We start from the raw sequence: 16,914 nt of genomic DNA on the forward strand, positions 1-16,914 counted from the left end.
CGCCGCCACCACCTGGGCTGGGGTGGCCCACCTCCTGTGTCCTTCCACCTCATCTGACTTCAAAGCTAACATGAAAGAGTTAGGCCTCTTGTCTGTAGTAAACTCTCCCCAGAATATTGTTCCCTGTTGCAATATGTCGGGACTATTAAATTCAGGGTCTTACTCTGACGAATAGCCCTCAGCAAAGCAGGTGAAGGAAATGAGTAAGTGAATGGGGAAATTGACTCATTGGAACACAGAGCACATTAAACCATGAACAAAATTGAGCTGGACATGCAGTAAAAACAAGGCGTTCACTGCTCACTCACTTTAAAAAAATTTTTCTTTTATTCTGCCTAGCTACATCTGCCTCAGCCTTGTGTAGATAGGTAGCTTGGATCATTAAATGCATCATGTCCCTTCATCCTGCTGGTAATTAGGAAGTAATGGAGCCCTGGCACACAGCAATCTGAGACCAATGAACGGTAGCCAAAGTACGCACTGTGCCAGCACCAATCTGAGGCAGAGGAAGCAGCATGTGCCAGTGATTCTGACCTATCACAAGCACCAAATAGCTGAGGCAGGACACTCCCATCAGTCTTCACTGTCTCCAGGGGCTCTCTAGTGCATTAGTTCTTTGCTGCTTAGCACTTTGTTGTATTGATTTGATGTCCTCTGTGCATGTAACAGAGAATATACAGTCGCTGTGTTCCTATTCTGATGATGCAGAATTATTTTAAAATACAATCACATGTTTTGTTTTGTTTTTTAACAGCAAAAAGAAATCTTTGGCTTGAGTGCAAATCATGTCTGGAAATAGAAACAGCAGACCTACTTTCCATATAAAATAGTAGCAAAAATAATTATTTGTTTTGCATTCATCCCAGATTAGCATTACACTTTCATTTAGCATGAATGTTCCCCTCATGTGGCTGCTGTTTCTGATGAGTCAAGGTGTGTCGTGCTAAAGAACTGTCCGGTTAGATTTCCCACTTTGCTAGCATATACAATATAGTAATCAGGGTAACACATTTCATGTATCACCTATAGATTTTATAGCAAACTGGAAAAACTTATTGTTAAAGCCGAGGTTCAATTTCAGGGGGCAAGAGTGGCCTTTGGATATATGAGTTACGGTTATTGCCATGCAGTTAATCATCCTTTTTTGTCTTTACTAAAAGTATTTGTACTGTCGTCCAGGTAAGGGTAGAAGAGGAAGATGAGGATGGATGCGTGGAGGACCAGGAGGAAGAAGAGGAGGAAGAGAACTGGGAGAAAGCTCTGTCCGTGGAGCGCTTTGCAGACATCATCAGTGACTCTGCTTCTACCAGTGGAGACAGGATGGGGCGACACTACACTGAGAAAGACTTTGAGTGTAAGCAAAGCTGCCGTGCACACGTGTACACATGACAGTATAGCTTCACTTGCACAAACAAAAGAAGCCACTGGGACAAGAATGCAGTGAAGGGTTGAATTTGATATTTTGGATTTGTTTTTATATTACTGGCCAAAACTCATTTTCATTAGCATTTCTATATTTATTTTATTTTGGTTTAGGGCTACTCATCAGATCAGGCAACATTTTTCAAATCTTCTGTTGTTCATTTTCAGTGACCTTTGCAAATTGTAGCTTCAGTTCGCTGTTCTCAGCTCACAGGACTGACACCTGGTGTTGTCTTCTGCTGCTGTAGCCCATCTGCAATGTGTTTTTCATTCAGAGATGCTCTTCTGCATCCTTTGGTTATGACAAGTGGTTTTTGTTGAGTTACTGTTGTCTTTCTATCAGCAAGAATCAACAAGGCCCTTTCACCCAGAGAGCTGATGCTGTAAACCCCAGAGATGGTTGTGTGGGAAAATCCCAGCAGATCAGCAGTTACTGAAATACTGAGACTAGACCGTCTGGCACCAGCAGCCATGACAGTACTCCTGTCATGTGGTATCCATCAGCTTTATCTGCAGTGCACTCTGTACACTGTGTATGAATTTCTACCACGCATCTTAGAATTGAGCACTGCACACTTATTTGAACTATTTACTAGATTTTGTGAACAAAGTAAGCAAGCAAGTAAAATGTATTTATATAGAGCTTTTCAAGACAAGGAAACAATCACAAAATGTTTTACAGAGGAAAAGTTGCAACTCTGTCCAAACAAATTACAGGATGTATCCGTAAGAATTTCAAAAGGCGGTATTTTTTAAGTAATGGACATAGAAGCTTATTGTAAATCTTAAAATACATGACTGAATATGAAATTTTACAAACAAAATTTAAAAGTGCCTATTTAATGTGTCCCCCTCTGGACGTACAGCATGTGTCTATATGATAGACACATTTGTCCTATACTTTTGAGAGCATGGCTGGAGTCACTGCAGCCATTGCTGCTGGTACCTATACACTCAGTACACTGAAGACTACAATTTAAGATACACTGACATGAAACAATGTCAAGTCAAGTCACCTTTTATTGTCAACCCAACAATATGCACTCAAGTATACAGTGGGACGAAATATCATCCTCCTGGATCAAAGGTGCAAACAATAGAAATAAAAATGAAAAAATATACATATATACACCTATGCAAGAAATAAGACAATGCCACATTATGTGTATCGATTTTTCTACAGCTTTAAAAAAATATTTTACTGTTGCTATCTGGGCAGCATTGGCATCATAACAATCATCAGTGCTGAAATATCCTGTACTGTAAATACACATGTATCCCAGCTGATCCTGACCCTGTCCGTTGTGGTAAGAGATTAGATCAAAGCAGGGCGCCATATATTGGGTATGTTGAGTAAAAGGCTGGATTAGCTTTCAAGAGATTAGCTGACGGCTACCACCTGACAGGAGATAATATTGGTAAAGATGGAGCTGCTTTCCTTTGGTGTTTGTTAAAGAGTGTTTTAGTTATGTCTTTCTAGTTTCTTAGGAATTAAAGGAAGAGTCTTTCAACTGAAAGTTACACTTTTTTTACACTGCATGTTTGATAGTCAAAGGAATTCAAAGTCTTGGCCCAAGCAAACAATAAGTAGTCCTAAGGCTGGCTGGTATATCAGCTTTTTTAAGTACTCAGCTCGTTCTGAGGTTCTCCTCAAAGTTTCCAACTTCTTTAACAACAGAAGCTCACAGCTCACATTAGCACACTGCTGCCGCTTGGAAATTACTTGGAAGCAATTGTTGATTAAAAGTGCTGTTTCAGTCGGCAACTGTTCATTGCCTGAAAAGAAACAGAACAATATGTCTGTTGGTGGTATGACAATATAGGCTGCAGCCTGTGTGGGCACAGAGAGTAGGAGAGAAACAAAGAATATAAAGGGCTCACACATCCTGGAACGAGGAAAAATGCAAATATAATGCTAATTAGTGATTTTAGTGAAAGTTTTTCAACACGTTTGGCGACGATAGTTTTTCAGAAAAAGAATAACGTCTGCATTTTATTTTTATGACTTTCTGTGATATCTATCACTGCAAATGGCTAGAAAAGGTAAAAAATATTCATATAATGTATATACCCTTTTAGCCAAATACAAACTATAAGAAGTCTCATCCCAATATTCTTCAAACTGTTCTGCATTCTGCTGAGCTGAATCCCAGTTAGAAATTGTTTGGGGAGAAGTCGATAATAAGTATAGGAGTTTTTCAGACAGGCTGAAATGTGTGAGGTAGCTAAGAATAAAAACATCCCCTCATGGTACCGCTGTCATTCTGTGGAGGACCCATGACTTTAACATGTGCAGAATTAATTTACACTGGAAAGTGTCAGGGGAGAATGGTCAGACTGCTGCTTATAGGAAGGCAAAATTAACTCAGATAACCACAGTATGCAGAATATCATCTGTAAATGCACAACATATTGCACCTTGAAGAAGATGGGCTAAAGCAGCAGAAGGCCGCACTGGGTGCTGCTCCTGTTGGCCAAGAAAAGGAAACTGAGGCTACGATTCACATTGGTTTGCTAAAATTGGGCAACAGATGACTGGAAAAATGTTGCCTGATGAATCTTGATTTCTGCTACAACACTTGGATTGTAGTGTGAGTGAATTTGATCATGGATCCATCCTAGAAGTTCAGGCTGCTTGTGGTGGTGTAATGCTGTGGGGGCAATTGTTTGAACACCACAACCTTCCAGACTATTGTTGTTGATTATTCCCATCCAGTTATGACCACAGTGTACCCATCTTCTGATGGCTGCTTTGTGAAGAATAATGTATCACAAAGCTCAGATTATTTCTGTCTGGTTTCTTGATCATGACGCTGTACTCAAATGGCCTCCACATTCATCGGATTGCAATCCAATAAACCCCCTTTGAGCTGTTGGAGTGAGCGATTGATGTCATGGATGTGCAGCTGGGAAGTCTTTATACATCACCAAAGAAAAAGCATTTCACGTGATATGGAATGAGCTGCTCAGCCAGCTGATGTGAATAAACCATCTGATATCATGGCCTCTCTTTGACACAGATCACAGACACACATTTCACCATATGCACCACCCCTTGTCCACTCACCTGCCCGTGCCCCAGCGTTTACGGAAGAGGGTACACAGCATGGAGAAGAGGCGCAAAAAGAAGCGTAGGAAAAAAAAGACGTCGCTGCCGCCTTCTGACGTTACGCCTACCATACACGAGGTAGATGAGGAAGAGGCAGAGTCGGAGACCGAAGGGCAAGGGGTGGCTGCCACTCACACAGAGCTCCCTGAGGTCCAGCCACAGGTAAAATGTGACTTATACAGTGTAACTTTTGCAAAATCCACTCATGTACCTGAGCTGCTGATAAGATGATTGTGGCATTAATACTTAAACAAAAGAGAATTATCTGTGGTTTTGATTATGGTTTTACTACGTATAGCCAGATTTATATATGCCTCCCCCTCACTGATCCTCCTCTTTCTCTCAGTTTAGTTTGGGGAGCCAAGAGGACTTGGGGGAACCCCTTCACCACACTATCGTCCACACGGAAAACGAAGAACAACCTTTGTCGAGGAAAACAACCGCGCTGACTCTGACAAAGGGGGCGGCTCATAATGGGGGAATAACTGTTACTGGACAGAACGATGACATGGATGGAGGAGAAGCAGCATGCAACAGGTGTGACTTCTGACATCTGAGTCCTCTCCAATGTCCTAGTAAACTTTTGTAAAATGCAAAAAATCTGCGACACTGTCCAACACAAAGATGGCAAATATTCATATAATTTGTTTCATATGTTTCGCATAATTAGCGTGTCTGTTGCTACAGGACATTGTGAAAAAAGCCGATATGCTACAGCCTACTCACTGGCCAGTACTGACCTCTTGTCAGTCTTTTAGCTAAATTAGCTCAAATTGAAACCTTTTCTAGGTCCCATATTCTACCACTTTAATACACATATTAATATTACGTCTTAAAGTCGTAGACGTAATAGTAATATGTGTATTCATATTACATCCAGAATGTATATTTTAAATTCCAGTCGTTGGTAACTAGTATGGCTGCTGCACCTGCCCCTTTGAGGAAGACGTCTATGAGTGATAGAGAGAAGCAGCCAATAAGAGCAGCACATGTGTTTCAGTATACTGTGCAGTGCAGACCTGAATAAGTCACTCAGTGGCTTCTGACTTTCTCTCCGAATGATAGTTTGGCTTGTAAATGGTAAATGGCCTGTATTTGTATAGCGCTTTACTTAGTCCCTATGGACCCCAAAGCGATTTACACTACATTCAGTCATCCACCCATTCACACACTGGTGATGGCAAGCTACATTGTAGCCACAGCTGCCCTGGGGCGCACTGACAGAGGGGAGGCTGCCGGACACTGGCACCATCGGGCCCTCTGACCACCACCAGTAGGCAACGGGTGAAGTGTCTTGCCCAAGGAAACAACGACCGAGACTGTCAGAGCCGGGGCTTGAACCGGCAACCTTCCAATTACAAGACGAACTGCCAACTCTTGAGCCACAATCGCCCCAGTAAATATAGCCGAGTTCTTGGCACAGCTGTTGTTTTTAACATTTGTGATTTGTGAATGCAGAGTTTGTCCGAAAGCATCACAATTACAAAAATCTGGATTTTAGAGGTGCAGAACAGCTTAATTAAGCTCCGCTGTGGTTAATACAGTGCACATATATAAGTGTTTCATGGGTGTTCTATTGTCTCACAGCAGGAACAGAACAATATTACTTGACAACAGATTTACTGAGAATTTAGCTGTATCAGAAATGCAGCATAGGTAAACTGCTAGCAGAATGCTAACTGAGGTTAATTGTGCAAAAGAACAAATATGGAGTAACACACACCCAGTACTATTGATTTTTCAATCAGCCCTTAAAGTTTTCACTGTTCGTGTTGTCCCTCACCGCGATGAGCTCTGACCGGCATGCATAGGATCAAAGCTAATAATTATGTTCCCCACATTAGCCCTGCTTGACACTAAATTGGTTGTAATGCATATCATTGTACAAAGAGAGGATCTTTGTTACTACGTGAGGAAGTCAGGAGTAGTGAGAAGTATGTGAGGCTAATGCAGAAGATGTATGAGAACAGTGGAGAGGTGTTCAGTTGGAGGGACAGATGGGTTCAAGGTGGCCGTGGGCAGAGATGGCCAGTAACGACTTACAAGTAAGTAAAGTGAGTAACGAGTAAAGTAAGGGATTACTATTGCAAAAAAAGGTAATTAGATTACTGTTACTTTCCCGTAAGCACGCTGCGTTACTGCGTTACTAAAACTGTGATTTTTTTTTTTGCGAGAGTGTCTCATGACAATGACGTAAGCGAGTGCGACGTTCGTGGCAACAGCTGTGTGCAGATCAAAAATGGATAATATAACGAGTGCGGGAGAGTATGGAGGACACGCATACTTTCATACACAAACAGTTACAATCACCTCATAAACTGCTCTACCTTTAGCTGTGCATCTCTATTTTGATCTCCACCAATCCATGAATGTGTCGTTTTTCAGGTATCTGACCATTAGCAGCTAGCTGCTAAAGTTAAGCTAGCTGCTAAAGTTGTCTGTGTGTGGCTGATATGTTGGACAGGTAACAGTGTGTTCATTAAAGATTATATTGCTGGAAACAGCTGCCCACTGAAGCTGAAAACACAGCTGATTAAAGCAGTGGGAGGCTATTAAAGCTGTGGGCCATAAAACTGAAATACATTGCTAAAAGATGCTAAAACACTGTGGGGAAATACAGGGATGAGATTAGCTGTAGGATGATCATTGTGAGCAAATTCTTTCACTTTCTTTCAGCCATTTCACTTTCATCCACTTAATTATGCAGCTTTAACAGCCTTTTGTTATCAGTTTATCCCTGACTGCTGTCTGTTTCACAAGGCAGAATTTGGCAGTGATAAAGCCTATCACAGGAGCATGTTGCTGGTTACATTTTCCTAACAACAGTCATAATTTAGCATTTTATCAGGTTCAAATTTATTAAATACATTTTGGTTTATATTCAGTGCTTTCTGTTGTTTTCTGAATTTGAAACCTTTAACTGTGTGAATACGTTTTCGTGCAGCAAAACATATAAAACAGGCTCGTGCATACGAGAGCATAGGCTAAGTGAGCTGTATTTTTAGATATGTGATACTTGTCATTGGAAGCCAATAACATTTATAACCCATACGTGCAGTTCTTAGGGCAGTTATGATCCATTAATGGTTCCAGATGAATCATTCATATCTGGCTTGCTAACACATACAATATAACCATCAGAATATGAATTATTTGGTGATGCTTTGAATTATGCATGGAGTTTGCTGTTGGGAGGTCAGGGGCGCCATGGCAATTCAAGTCCTTGTCTCTGCTAATGGCTCGTTGGATAAAAGCACAGAAACAAGCATCATGCCTGAGTCATGCAACGTTTCATTGCTGTGTTTGAGTGAGCTCAGCTGAGGATGACTCAGAGGCCTGTTGTTGTGTTGTGAAGCCCTCTGTTGGTAAAGTAACCGCAGTGCATGAGCCAAGAGAGTATTTATCAAAAACGATTTTAACATAAAATATATTAATACTTTATAATATGATGCTTTATGGTTGATTTGTGGACTACATTGTGGTTCATTTTTTGGTTTTGAAAACAATAAAATAAAGTTCTTTCATAATGTCAAAGAATTAATTATTTAATTATTAAAATAAAATTAACTTAACTTGCTCTTTGTCAGTGTTCCCTCAGGATCAGATCCCTCAAGTTCAATCACACCTCATGGCTGGTTCCGCAAGAAGCCTGTCCACCACCGTCTGCCGGGCACCCAGCGAAGCAACTACGACCTGCGGGAGCGGATCTGCATCGGCAGCATGACTGCCCTGGAGACTGCCGTCTATCAGCAGGTGCCCACTGATGAGGCTGAAGCCCAAATGTTGGTCAGCGCTGATCTGGATGACATGAAAAGTAAGAAAAATACTACTCTGTATTTTTAGGGCAGTTTATGTTCAACCCAGTATCACAGAAAAACATGTAACAGACACGTGTTCCACTGTGTCCATTTCACGCTTTGCCTCTCAAAAGTGTGAAAAGCACATGAATGCAGAAGTTGCAGTGAGATGCAATAACAGCAGAGGGAGATATTTTATTGAGAGCAACATGATTATAATTCAGTTCAATTATAGAGCCAAACAGTTGCCTCAATGCACTTGATTTATAACCGCGCGGAAGCATTTAAACAGCCATTACTCACACATTTACATGTACATATTTAGAAAAAAATATAGAATTCAGCTTCATCTAATAATGCTGTGAATAAATCGATTGGTGTGTTTAGTACTTTTCACTGGACAGCGCCACAAACGGCGAGGCTCTGTGTCACTCTATTTTATTCCCATTTCTCCCACATCATGTTGATGAAGGTGTAGAAACTCCTTTTAATAGAGTGGAGACATACAATGCAGTAATAGAGAGAAGGACTGGAGGGAGGCTTAGGGCAGGAAGATAAAACCCGGTGGAGAGGAAATTGGTAACAGCGTAGAGGGGTAAGGGAAGAGTGTTGCTGGCTGAGGTAAGTCAGCCTGCAGGCTGCTGGAGCAGGAGCAGGAGGGCGGGGTTGGCAATGGCCATAACAATGAGAAAACGAATGAGGAGGTAAGAGGAGATTTAGAGCAAATTGATGCAAAGACCTGTTGAAACCTGTGTGTGTTTGAAATGCTAGAATAACTGTCTGTTTGCAGGTAGCTATGGTATTGTTTTTATTATTAAATGCAAGTCAAATAGGGGTTTTTATGTGATTATTGGGGACAATACAAAAAAATAGCCTTTTAAATTCCCCACTGGTGTTGACGAAAAGCTTTGGAGCAGGACAACGGTAGATGGTTGTCTCCATCTCTGAAAGCACCTTCTGAGATGACTCATTTTTTCTTATCACCCACGCCACAACAGTGATGTGTGTGGTGGTGGAGGAGGGAGGGGAGTCTTTGTGAGCTGCCTGTATTGTTATATATCAGCCAGGGACTATGTGTGTTAGTGTATTATTGATGTAAATGCCAAGTAAATGCAGTGAGTTAAAAATTAAGACCTTGACTCACATCAGTGCTCTGATCTGATCGTACGTGGAAGTGACTTCAGATTCTTGGCTGTGTGCACCTCGCAATAAAGGAAAGTCAATGTCAGTATGTATTATTCCTAACAGAGAGCTGGATATGTTTCCCTTGATGTTATCTTGAGTGCTGTTGAAGACATAATAAAGCCTGCTGCTTTGACTACAGATTAAATGATTAAACAGAACCCTGTTTCCCTCTCATTAAGTGACTAATTATATCCAGAAATAACAGGACATTTTTGATGACATAATAATAATGTGTGTTGTAGGTTTGCTGCCCTCTGCTGGCTCTGAAAAGTACTTCCACTATGCTTACACAATTGAAACATTCACGTTTTTATCTTTATATATATATATATATATATATATATATATATATATATATATAATTTTTTAAATAATTGATTTTTGAATATTTGAATATTGGTTGAAATAACAAGAATATTAATGTATTAAAATCAGATTCAACAGTTCCTTTTATTTAAATATCTTTAAATTTCAAATTCTTACATTTAAAAGCACAGCATTGCACAGATTTAAAATACTTTAGTCCCAGATTTGTAGTATAATTGGACCTAACTAATGCTTTTGATGCAAAAAAAAAAAAAAGGAAAAAGTCTACTACAAACTGTATTTTGTTTCAGCAGTGCTTCTTTTAACCTAGAGAGCCTGCAACATTTATTGACTCCATTTCTTCACTGAGGCCCAACATTGACAGGTTTTGCTGTTTTGGCTCCATCATGAACATCCCACACATCCTGTCTCATGAAACCAGCCCACACAGCCCCACGTATGCACTGTTAAAAATAAGCCTTCCAAAACAAAGGATGGAGGAAGGAGGAATTACATTATTGACTCATAATTTTTGCAAATGTAGGCTGTTCTTGTAATAAAGTCTTTGTATGTATTCAGTTATATGTCACCATGCTTTACATATATTGTATCCTTAACAGCAGTTGGCTTCATATTGTAATTTGTAGCACAGTTATGGAAGCAGACATGAGCTACACTTATTTTTGCACTCATACTTCATTTTGTTACGATTAGTCTTAATTGTGGGAGACTTTTTTTTTTTTACCACATGTTGCACAAAGCATCACTTTAGGAAGTGAAGGTCCATGCGTAAATGCTCAGAATTAACAGAAAGAAATTGTAAGTGATAATAAAAAAATAAATGCTAAAAGAGGATTTTTTTTTGGAAGCAAAAGCTTGTATGGCCACAGAAATACTCTCTCTCCGAGCATCAGGGGGCTTTAATTAACAGAAGCCTGTGGTCGATTCCCCTTCAACGCCGACCCTGCCCCTGGCTTTTCCTGCTTTCCCAGAGCAGAGCAATCATTGACTGTTTAGGGCCCCTCTAGAAACAGAAAAACAGGGCATTGGATTTGTAGGGAGTGATGCTTAGAACATGAAATGGCCATGTATATCATTAGTGTCTGCTCCCCTGTTACACTTTGGTAATTTGCCCTTCAAGTACACAGACAGGTCTTAATCCGTGATGTGATTGGGACAAGTTTGCAACAAGTTACACTTATTAAACCACGTGTAGATGGTGTAGAGTGAACACCTCAGCAGGTCATTCATAAAACACACAGTTTTTTGGATACAGACACAGTCGGTTTATTTCAACAATGACATGAGCAGCACAACTAAACAGGTACTCTGATAAGAGTATGTAATCTAATATAAAAAAGGACCATGAAAATAGCTCAGGTAGAGTGTGGGATTTATCAAGACAAGAATTGTTTTATTATAAACAAGTCTGCCTTATAACCCTGAAATCTGGTTAACAGATGTAGGGATATATAGAAGAAGAAGAACAAAACTTTATTTACTGTCAGATCAAATTGCATACTAACATCCTAATAACTAAGTTAATGCTGATGTGCCACATGCATTAATGAGGGCACGGCTTACATTTTTCCCTGCATGCTGTGAGAAACTGCAGGTATTTATTAAAGGCAAAGGAAAGAATCAGACTCACAGGAACCTGTGAGGAACAACAATTATTCTATCATGTTTCAGTTCTATTTTGATATTTCAATATGTCACTTAGATACACAAAATACACAAAAGTTAATGTTTGATGATGGCGAGCTGTGTGTGTGCAGATTGGTAAGTAAAGGCACACCGAGGTTTTTCTCTTTGTATTATGGACCGAACTCTGCAAATAGACCATATGGCCTATATTAGACTACTGTGCTAATTGTTACATTGATGGCAGATGTAGTGTTACTTGAAAATAAAAGTATTAAGGGCCAAAATTATGAGGGGCTTCACTCTTAAAATTCAGGGTGAGGACTCGGTGAAGAGCTACGAGAGAGCCAGAGCTTTGGCACCATGCTCACAGCTTTGAGCGAGCCACCCACACCAATTACACGCTCATTCTGCTAACAACTCCCCCCTGGCATTCCAAATAAATTAACACTCCTAGCAGCAGCTATCACCGGCATTCTAGGCTCAGTGGAGTTAGAGCTTAGAGTTGGAGGTTTTTTTTTTGGTTGTTTTTTGGTGTTAAATGGTGGACTACCAGCAGTAAGATGCACACTGTAATCCTTAGTACCTGTGATTAATTAAATAACTAACTAATTAATTTAATAGTACAAAAGTTTTGTGTTAGCATAGACCAACAGAAAATCTGGCCAAACACTAGTTGTGTTGACAGCTGTAAGGTAATAAAATCAACTTGAGGTATTCTTGACAGTTTTTCAACAGCGTATTCAACAGGATTCAAAAAGATACTTCTCAACCGAAAAGGGGAATATGACCTCAGTAATGTTAGTCTGCCTCTTTAAATATCATTATTTAAAGCTTAAAATATCAGAATCTGTGCTTCCGATGTTTAAAAGCAATGTGACACTCTTTGACGTTAATATTCAGGTTGGGATGTTTATGGGCCAACTGTTAAATATGGTGATTAATTAAATAATACTGGGACTTAAACTCCAAGATGAGGTAGAGGAAAAAGGGGGCATAAAAAAAGGAAGAGTATAATTGCAAATGACAAGCCTGTGGTTGCTGGCATTCGTCAGATCAGTGTTTTTTGCAGCAGCACATCATACAAAGCTCGAAGTGCTGCTGTCGGTCTTGTGAGACAGCAAAAAATGGAACAATTTATGAGATTCTCTAATGGAAAAACAAGGTATGCTTGATGGAAATGTTACAGTGCGAAGTTCACCCACTAGACTCAGATTATTGTGCAAAGCATCGTTTGGTTTTAAAGAGAATTCGCAGTTTTGATCAGACAGATCCAATCTAGCAAAAAAAACGTGCATACACACAACACACTCATGCAGGCATTCGTACAAATGCAGAGTGAGTCACAAACCCAATGGACATGGTGAATGTCCTGTTCAGCTCACATTGGTGCACCTGGCTTGGCCAATGAGACCAGGGCATCTCGGGGGATGCATTGGTTTCCATGGAGATGCAGGAACAGGAAAGGTGCAGCTTCCTCTAACAATTAACGCCGTTAAACAGTATATCCTCAACGTGGAGTGCAGAAGCGGGTATTCTGTTCTTCTCATCAGATCATCGGTTTAATTTCAGCTGGTGTATTGTTTGTTTCTCAGTATGTATTTCTGCATCTCTCTTTGTGCTGTGTATGTGTGCTTTTTCAGTTTAATTCAGTTTAGGTGGAGATCGCAACCTTTGGCCCTTCTATGCATCACATGGTTTGAAAGTGATTGCGGTGCTATGGAAACAAAAGGCATCAACTCTTGATCTCTGATCCGCTCTTTCATGCCTTGCCAGCAACCCCAATAATCAATAGCGTGTGGACATTGTTAGAAAAGGGTGGTGCCTCCATTCAGCTGACAGCTGATGGTCTGTTAAAGTAGACCATCCCTTATCAATAAGTGATTTTGGATTTGCAGCTAAAGTGGATGCCAAAATCTTTTATTTAGCTCTCTGATGGTGGATCTAGCAGAAGGTTGCTGCCTCGGGTGCTGCTCCAGCTTTGCATTTGGACTTAAGGCAAAAAAGTGTATTTTTGTGACACTGAGGATCTGCACATGTGACTAACTTATATTTTTGGAGTGAAAGGAATATTGAATATTTTGATTGACAATCACACAGATTCTTTTTTTGTTCCACGTTGATGCGTGCAACTTATTTTTCAAAAGTTGCTACTGTGACCACCAACTGTTTTTTTTCTCTCGAGAGTCGGTTAGCTTGGACTTGGGTGCTATTGCACAACCAACGCAAAGAGGCAGTTGCATCCAGACTCTTCAGGTCAGTAGACCAGGGAGAGCAACGGCATTCAAGAGTTGGATGAGCAGGGTGTCCCCTTGGAGAGAGGTGGATAGGAGGAGGTACCGACCGTGGAGATGACAGACATTGAGGGACAGGAGAACCAAGGAACCAAGAAGCACCATGGACCAGAACGACGTTGCAGCACCCAGAAAGGCTTTGGAACCTCAAAGCAACACCAATTTGAACACCGCAGCTCATTTTCAATCGTGGATGGATTTGAGGATTTTGAAGAGTTTGTCTTGGATTTTGATGATTATGACTTGCTTGAGTCAATCCACAGCCAGCTGGGGTCACCCCTCGAGCCTATCCGTAAGTTGGCCGTATTTTCCGTGGAGGTTCACCACTCCTGAGTAGGATTTCATCTGTTTAAATGATTGATATTTGACAGCAGTGACAGTTATGTCATGCTTCCGAAACACATCAGGGAATTCACATGGGCAAGCATTTTATTCTATTTTTACATGATTAATCAATGGAAGGGAGCTCACTTGTTTCCATTGATCGTTTAGCCTGCTGCTAGCTTCATTATTGGCAGTAGAGGCTCATTCATGGCCACACACTGAACAGTGTTGTCCACGGTATTGACTGAATTGACACAGTGCTCGACTGCTGCTGTTTCCTGCTTTTCTATTGATCCAGTGGCACCTATTTGGCTTTGGGTTCATCCACAGCTAGAGCGGAAAGACATTTCATTGACAAACAATGAGTGGTTCTGCTTTTTTAATCCCTCTGTTGGCTTTGAAACATGGCGTATTAGTGCTGTCATGATGCTCCACCACATGGATGAGAAATTTTGGGATGAGCCTGAGTATAGGATATAAGTTAAAGTTAAAACCTTAATTAGAATAGAATAGAATAGAATAGAATAGAATAGAATAGAATAGAATAGAATTCAACTTTATTGTCATTGCACATGTCACAGGTACAAGGCAACGGAATGCAGTTTGCATCCATCCAGAAGTGCTTTAGCCATGATATAGATATATTACAATATATATTAACAATAATATAGATATGTAAGTATATTACAGAAATGGGTCTATTATGGCAGCGGTCCCCAACCCCCGGGCCTTGGACCGGTATCGGTCCGTGAGTCGTTTGGTACCGGGCCGCGAGAGTTGAGGCTCAGGTGTGAAATGTGTGGTTTTCAGGGTTTTTATCAGTTTTCAGCGTTATTTTGTTATCGTTTTTATCGTTAACTCGGTTTTCCTTGGTCTTTTCACGTGTGTTATGAATAACTCTTCTTTTTTTTCAGTACCGGTACTAGTTTTATTTTGTTGTATTTTTCCGCGACACCTTAAAGGCCGGTCCGTGAAAATATTGTCGGGCATAAACCGGTCCGTGGTGCAAAAAAGGTTGGGGACCGCTGTATTATGGTATGTTATAATGTACACGGTATGAAGGTATGTTATGAATATGCTATAACTATAAGTATGTACAGGCTGTAGTGAGTACAAGCTATGTACAGGCTATGAACAGGATATCAATATGAAAAACTATACAGAAATATGAGATATACAGCTATACAGAAATGGGAACTATGCAGGTTATAAACAGTTGTAGAATTAAAAATTATCGTATTGTACAGAATGATTATTTACACAGAATTATACAGTAGTGCAGTTAAGATAAGTGAGATATGTGGATAATTTCTACAGAGGCTATATAAAGTGCTAGTGGTTGTGAGTGGTGGTTCAGTCCATGTTATTATTGTGTGTATGAGGGTACAGTTGTCCATTGTGTGTGTGTGTAGGTGGTTGTGGGTGTGTGTATGTCCAGTCCATGTGTTTAACGTGGGTCAGATGTCAGGAGGCAGAGTTCAGGAGTCTGACAGCTGTAGGGAAGAAGCTGTTCCGGTACCTGGTGATCTTAGTCCGGAGGCTCCTGTAGCGCCTCCCAGAGGGCAGGAGGGTGAAGAGTCCATGTGATGGGTGACTGGGGCCTTTGATGATTTTCCCAGCCCTTTTCAGACACCGCTTCCTGTAGATGTCCTTTATGGCAGGAAGTGGTGCTCCGGCGATGCGCTGGGCAGTTTTCACGACACTCTGCAACGCCTTCCGGTCCGAGGCAGAGCAGTTCCCATACCAGACTGTTATACAGTTGGTCAGGATGCTCTCGATGGTGCAGCGATAGAAGTTCACCAGGATGTCTGAGGACAGGTGGTTCTTCCTCAGAGTCCTCAAGAAGAAGAGGCGCTGGTGAGCCTTCTTGACCAGCTTGGAGCAGTTGGTCGTCCAGATGAGATCCTCGGAGATGTGGACTCCCAGGAACTTGAAGCTGCTCACACGCTCCACAGCCGTCCCCTTAATGTAGATGGGTGGATGTGGGTCAGCATTCCTCCCGTAGTCCACGATGAGCTCCTTAGTCTTCTCAGTGTTAAGCAGCAGGTTGTTTGTGTCGCACCACTCAGCCAGACGATCCACCTCCTCCCTGTAGGCGGCCTCATCGTCGTCACTGATGAGGCCAATCACCGTGGTGTCATCTGCAAACTTAATGATGGTGTTAGAACCATCGGCAGGTCTGCAGTCATGGGTGAAGAGGGAGTAGAGGAAAGGGCTCATCACACAGCCTTGTGGTACACCGGTGTTCATTGTGATTGTAGATGAGCAGTGGTTATCCAGCTGGACATGTTGGGGGAGGTTAGGTTATAATTAGGTATAATGTGCATTTTTGGACTTCTTTTTTACCTTTCCCGAGGCAGATGAAAGCACTGGGGTTTATTTTTGGAGGTCTTAAAATACATTTAGTTCTTTATTACCTGTTTTAGCTGATGTGTCAAATTATGATTCCAACCAAAGTGATTCCTTTACCTTTAAACATCTTGATGGCAATAAGGTGTATTTCAACACAAACCATGATGTTTTTTTTAACCCAAGGCCAGTATTTTCATGTGACATTAAATGACAATGAAAATTTACAGTGAGAGAAAGCGAAATTTTAGCGCTGCCATCATGAGTCTTAGCATTTTGAGCACTGCAACTCAGTACATTGTTGCTTCATTGTTGAACGGCTAGCGTACAGTAGTTTTATTTATGTTATTTATTTGTATTATTTTATACACAAATTCGTCATGTTAAAGACTGTATTTCACAACATCTTCTTAACTACTGCCTGTGGGTTTGTATAACTGGAGTGGTGCCACTATAGGCTGACATGAAGCCAAATTTAAAATAT

The 16,914-nt window shown here is 40.9% G+C and overlaps 1 protein-coding gene across 7 annotated transcripts in view; it reads left to right on the forward strand.

Moving 5' to 3' along the window:
• The window catches only part of slc4a3 (solute carrier family 4 member 3), a 66,524-nt gene that overhangs the window by 21,047 nt on the left and 28,563 nt on the right, over positions 1 to 16,914 (forward strand). For 4 of the 7 annotated variants that reach the window (XM_084954535.1, XM_084954537.1, XM_084954536.1 and 1 more), the window contains exons 3-6: positions 1,180 to 1,354; positions 4,443 to 4,693; positions 4,878 to 5,068; positions 8,119 to 8,345. In XM_084954535.1, coding sequence (XP_084810661.1) covers positions 1,180 to 1,354; positions 4,443 to 4,693; positions 4,878 to 5,068; positions 8,119 to 8,345 — 844 coding nt within the window. Of the gene's footprint in view, positions 1 to 1,179; positions 1,355 to 4,442; positions 4,694 to 4,877; positions 5,069 to 8,118; positions 8,346 to 13,287; positions 14,050 to 16,914 lie in introns of those variants that run through there. The other 3 variants (XM_084954539.1, XM_084954540.1, XM_084954541.1) reach the window with 3 other exon arrangements.

The sequence above is a fragment of the Perissodus microlepis genome, chromosome 16 (assembly GCF_051167445.1).
Source record: "Perissodus microlepis isolate ML-2025 ecotype Zambia chromosome 16, ASM5116744v1, whole genome shotgun sequence".
In the NCBI taxonomy this organism is placed as follows: Eukaryota; Metazoa; Chordata; class Actinopteri; order Cichliformes; family Cichlidae; genus Perissodus; species Perissodus microlepis.